This window comes from Schistocerca nitens, chromosome 6 (genome assembly GCF_023898315.1).
Source record: "Schistocerca nitens isolate TAMUIC-IGC-003100 chromosome 6, iqSchNite1.1, whole genome shotgun sequence".
Lineage (NCBI taxonomy): Eukaryota > Metazoa > Arthropoda > Insecta > Orthoptera > Acrididae > Schistocerca > Schistocerca nitens.
In genome coordinates this window covers 314,738,588-314,744,587 of record NC_064619.1, presented here as the reverse complement: position 1 = coordinate 314,744,587, position 6,000 = coordinate 314,738,588, and the positions used below count along the sequence as shown (strand labels likewise).

The 6,000-nt window shown below is 36.8% G+C and overlaps 1 protein-coding gene across 3 annotated transcripts in view; it reads right to left on the bottom strand.

Annotated features, from left to right (window-relative positions):
• Positions 1 to 510: 510 nt before the first annotated feature.
• LOC126262421 (multiple C2 and transmembrane domain-containing protein) overlaps positions 511 to 6,000 on the bottom strand; it is a 1,124,939-nt gene continuing 1,119,449 nt past the window's right edge. For all 3 annotated transcript variants that reach the window (XM_049959054.1, XM_049959056.1, XM_049959055.1), the window contains one exon: positions 511 to 4,162. In XM_049959054.1, the coding sequence (XP_049815011.1) occupies positions 4,079 to 4,162 (84 nt within the window). In that variant the 3' untranslated portion in view covers positions 511 to 4,078. The remainder of the gene's footprint in view (positions 4,163 to 6,000) is intronic.

The following is a 6,000-nucleotide window of genomic DNA, read 5'->3' as shown; positions in this document are numbered from 1 at the left end:
ACAGACACACACACACACACACACACACACACACACACACACACACACTGGAGCCAGAGACTTTGAGCAGTGCACTATGTCAATGACATGAAGTCTCATGGATTGGGAGGTTGTGACATGACAGTGGAAGAGGAGACTGTTGGGTACATGGTGTGAGTGCAGTTTATTAATGAAGACTGACGCCAGGAGGATTATACAAGCAGAGGATCTGCTGCAATGATAGCTCTCATCTGCATATTCAGAAAAGCTATTGCTAGAGGGAAGAATCCGGATGGCATGAATTGTGAAGCGTAATTCAACTCTAGCACATTGTGCTCAGCAGTGTGTTCCACCACTAGGTGGTCAACTTCAGAAAGAGAGGTTTTTCTATGATAAACATCATGTACCTCAGACCACACAGGAAAAAGTCTGTCAAACACTATTATTTTCAAAATGTACTGTGCAACTAAAATTTTGTAAATTAAAATATGTGTAATGTAAAAGATAAACTTTATTCACACATTCCAGCAATTTTCACCATTAACACAACAATTTTAGCTCCATATTTACATTAACAGAGAGACTAGATTTTTTTAACTATAATAAAGAGTAACAAATAAAAAAATAAATATTGTCATAAGGAATGTAATGAATGTATGACATACTTATGCTCAGAATAGTAAGTAGGTAAAACATTTGTGAACAGTGCATATGTAATAGCATCAATGCATTACAACTGGATTATTTGACATCATAAATTACAGTAATACCACTCTCACACTGTGGTGTCTTTGAAGTTGTTCCTTACTCGTTACAATTTGAACAAAACTTTTAGCTCCACCATCCTAGTCCTATTTATGCATTCTCCCTTCCCCCACCCACCCCAATTAGTACCAGTATAACACAATTGAGACAATAATTTCAGCAGTTATTTTATTTCAGCATGGAGATAATGAACATATCCATGAAAGCAAAAATGGATACTCCCATCTATTACAGCAGAATTATGAGGGACCTTTTTCCAATGCATAATTGACTTCTTTAGCTACATTAAACTTAAAAAAGATGGATTAATTTGAGTAAATCTTACTTTTATGCTAATAAGGGAGATAACAAAATTGTGTTTTGAAATTGCATGTTCATAAAAGATTTAAATAATAGCACATAAAGTTGGCAGATATTGAACTTAATCACAATATATGATAAAAGACAGGGTACAATTGATCTCTGTTTTTATATAGCGAAAAATAATACAATATTGAAGAATGAAATTCAGAACATCACTAACTGAAATATTTTTTGTTACAGTCTAATGTTACGCTTCTTTTACAGTGTCTTCCTTTATTGTAGATGTACTCAAGTTCTTCAGATCTGTTAAAGGTAAAAGTCTCACTAAGTGTGATGGTCTCTAACCAACCTAATACACACATGAAGAGGTTAAAAAAATCAGCCAACCAGTTGCAGAACCAGGGTTTATTAGCCCTTATTGGCTCAAATGGCTCTGAGCACTATGCAACTTAACTTCTGAGGTCATCAGTCACCTAGAACTTAGAACTAATTAAACCTAACTAACCTAAGAACATTACACACATCCATGCCCGAGGCAGGATTCGAACCTGCGATCGTAGCGGTCGCTCGGCTCCAGACTGTAGCGTATGGAACTGCACGGCCACTCCGGCCGTCTAGCCCTTATTATCTTTTGATGTAGGTTTTGATATTTCTAAAAATATTTTCTTCAGAAGGAGTGGGCCTTGTTACATCACATGATGGTACATTAGAATAGCTGAAACCAAGTGTCTCTTATCATACATGAAATTGACAAAAACAAGAATTATCCCAAGCCATGGCTTTAGATAGCAGCCAGATTACATTTACTGTACTTCAGAATGAATGCTCACCAGGAAATCCCAGAGGCTCTGTCTCTAGCATGATGTATACTTACCACAGACAAACATTTTATCCTGTAACTCCTGTTATAATTTTACGTTTTCAAAAGCCTCTACCTGTGGACATTTACCAGTGAGCATTCATTCTGGAGTATACTAAATGTAAACTGGCTGCTATCTAAAGCTACGGCTTGGGGTAATTTGTCAATTTTATATATGGCAAGAGCCACTCTGCTTCAGCTGTTTTAATGTACCATCATGTTATGTAACAAGGCCCACTCCTTCTGCAGAAGATATTTTTAAAAATATCGAAACTTGGGTCAAGGGCTAGTAAACCTTTGTTTTGCACCTGGTTGGCTGAGTTTTTCCAACTTCTTAAGATTTACACAGTTGCTAATTTGCAGCCATGTTTAAGATTTTGTATTACACACATTTGATGAAGTAAAACAGCGTACTTGCTGAAGCCAACAGCAGAGCAGCCAACCATTTGCAGGTAATGTGCACAGCACTCAAGTGGCCATAAGATACACAGAATAGATGTAGCTGGATTTATAGAAGAGTGGAGAGATATACATTAAGAAGAAATTCAGAGGTGTCACTGTCTATGTAATGGACACCAAGATGACAAAATCAGTACTTCTAAAAAGAGTTGTTACAAAGATAAAATTATACACAGTATATGAAGTTAATTACCATGCCTCTTATTTATCTGTAATAGATCTGAAGATGTTCCACATTTTTTTCAAAAGCAGTTACTTGATGAAAATGCTAAAGTTTATAAACTATAACAAAATACATTTAAATATTTCTCTTGTTGTAAGCTCCTCCATTTGACAGTATTTTATGCCAAGCCTCCACACATGAGACTCTGTCACTACAAGAAACATTTTTTTAATGTTTTATTTAGAAACAGGTGCTTGGCTGCACTGCTCTGGTAATATCTATTTAAGGTACACATGATGTGAATATTTTATAAGCAAATATTTTCTAATGCAGTGATGCAGTCACAAATCACTTGACAATATAATTATACTGCTGCTCTCATATTCATAATATTTTATTTGTTTATACAAGTTATCTTCTCTTTTAGCTTGGTGTTCCATCTGAATTAACTGTCATATTTTATACTGTACTCATATTGTTCATTATATGTAACATTTATTATTATTTTAAAATTCTGTAGACAAAAACAAGTTCATACAAAAAGCACTGTCAGTTACAGCTTTATTAAAACCCAGAAGGAACATTTACAGCACTATTTGTCCTTTTAAAATTTGTGTAACACAGTGACGGAAAACAAAAACAGAAAAATGAAGAAGAATTCTTTACACACAACAAAATTGTCTGGCAAGGAAGAATAGCATTTGTGCAGATCAATATTTCTTTTCATAAAAAGAATTTTCAATTCTGTATCCTTGCAGTAACAGAATTCAGGAAGACAATGACATATATATATAGAAGCACTGCATATATGAACTGCACTGCATGGCACTTACTTTGGCTTAGACACACTTTTGTGCAGTTGTAAAAGCATTTCAATGTGGGCAAATCTCAGAGTAAAAGATAGATTTTTAATATTGTGCTTATGTAATAACAATTCAAATTACCTCTTAACATAAACAGTATTATTTAAGGATCTGAATATGAGTGCTTAAAAAATTTATTAGGCCACATATTAAAAATTTTTGAGACCCTTTACAAAGCTGGAATATGAAAATCCTAACACTATGCTCATATCATTGCATTCTCTTTCTTCTCTGTTCTCATTTTTACTAAAAGTAAGTTTCCAAAAAACTGACAAAACTTGTACCTCACACACACACACACACACACACACACACAGAGCTAGACCAATCAGAAACAGAGACCAGTCACTACAAACATACATGGAATTAGAGTTATTTTTAATGAAACTGGAAGTATTAAAGTAGGAATGTTAATAGTAAAAAATGTGAACAGTCCATAAATAAAAAAGGCTATGAGGTTGTAAGGATAATAAGTCAGTCTCATCACAGTTATATGCACACAGAGTCTTACATAAGGGAATCAGAATGACTGAAGTATACTCTCAGAATATGCATGACTGTAGTTTTAACCTCACAAGGTTCTTCAGTGTATGGAGTGAATGAATGATTCACCCCTCAGGATTCACATAATGCTTGTGACATATGTACCACTGCTGTGCACCTTGTGTCAAACACCACTGGCAGAGGTTACGAGACTTTATGTTTCTTCTTTTGATCTCTCCGCCTTTCAAGATCACTGGTGGGATGAGGTTTCAGTTCCCTGTAAGCAATCTGGAACAGAAATATTGTATTTATAAATGAGAACAGATAACATAGGCAGGAAAATCCTATTTTAGGGACATGTGAATCCTATGTCCATAATCAGTGCATTGAAAAATAAAAATGAGGAACTTTTCATGATAACCTATGTTTATAAATCAAGTGCAATTGGCACTTCTTTAAGTGTTTACTGAAGAGTACTTTACTGCAGATAGTAGGTATTAAGTTTCCCAGAAGGTAATGGTACAAAGTAGGGACCAATCCAGATGAAAGTTAAGAAGCTGTATCATTTTACATAACATATTTGAATATTGTCTTATCATGCTTCAGAAGGCCCAACAGTACCGACTGACCACCGTTTCATCCTCAGCGATAGGAGTCACTGGATGCAGATGTGTAGGGGCATGTGGTCAGCAGCTGCTCTTCCATCAGCTGTCAGTTTTGGTGATCAGGAGCCACTACTTCTGAATCAGGTAGCTCCTCAACTGGTCTCACAAGGGCTGGGTGGAACCCGCTCACCAACAGCACTAGATAGACCTGGATGGTCACTCATCCAAAGGCTAGCCAAACTTTAGAGCGCTTAGCTTTGGTGATCTTATGGGAACCAGTGTTACCACTCCGGCAAGGCCATTGGCATAATATATATATGAGAGGTAACCATAAAGTTTTAATTATCACCACATAAAAATAATATTACATAAATAATTTTTTGTTTGTTTGTAGGTACATGCCTGCAGTTCTGGTACACAATGAAATCCCTGTGCCACATTATTGTAGTATGTTGCTTGAGGAGTCAAAACAAAATGGCTCAACCTATTGACAGAGTGGAGTTTCGTGCACTAGTTTCCTTCTTTCATTTGAAAGGGAACAATGCTGCAACAGTCTGTGCTGAGTTGATGGAAGTGTACAGCAACAATCAGCATCATATGATACTATGATTAGGTTATGCAGATGCTTCCAGTGTGGTCAAACATGTCTGAATGATGAAGAACAAAGAGGAAGACCACCTCACTTTGAAGAACCAGGAACCACAAGAGAAGTGGAGGCCCTTGGTGGTCAAAGATTGACATATCACAATCAGGATAATAGTGGGAAAAGTAAAGATTGGTCATGAATTAGTTTTCAACATCTGGAATGACATTCTGAATATGACAAGATTTCCACCAACTGGGGTCCACAACTGTCCACACCAAAAAGCCAAGGTGCAGCAGAAATATTGAAGCTATATCAAGTCAATCCAGTTGACTTCCTTAGCCACCTAATAACCATGTATGGGTGCTGTGTTTATCATTACAATCTCAGGACAAAGGAGCTATGTAAGTAGTGGAAACATGTCACTTCACCATCACCAAAAAATGTGTAGGTCCAACCATCATCAGGTAAGGTGGCACTGAGTGTTATCTGGGATTGCCATGGTATGATGCTAACAAATTATGCTTATAAGAGGGAATCTGTCACTGAAGCATACTACTAAAATCTTGTGATGAGCTTATGGGAAACTGTCAAGATAACAATGACCCAACTCATTCTGCTCAGGACATTTCACACATGCTGCAGATTTGGGCAATTTTGCCTTACCACCCCCCCCCCCCCCCCCCTTTATTCTTCCTCTTTCCCCTGACCATTGTGTGGCAGGCATTTCCAGAATGCCAAAGGTGAAGCAACAAGAGTTCAAATGCACTTACTCTATCTGTATAATACATTCTACTTTCTTAAGAATCCTTATCAGTTTATACCAGAACTGGCCTGAATGTGTGTTAGGGAAATGACTAATAACTGCACAATACCATTCCATTTTGTGTGTGTGTGTGTGGGGGGGGGGGGGGGGGGATGGTAATACTCGATTTACT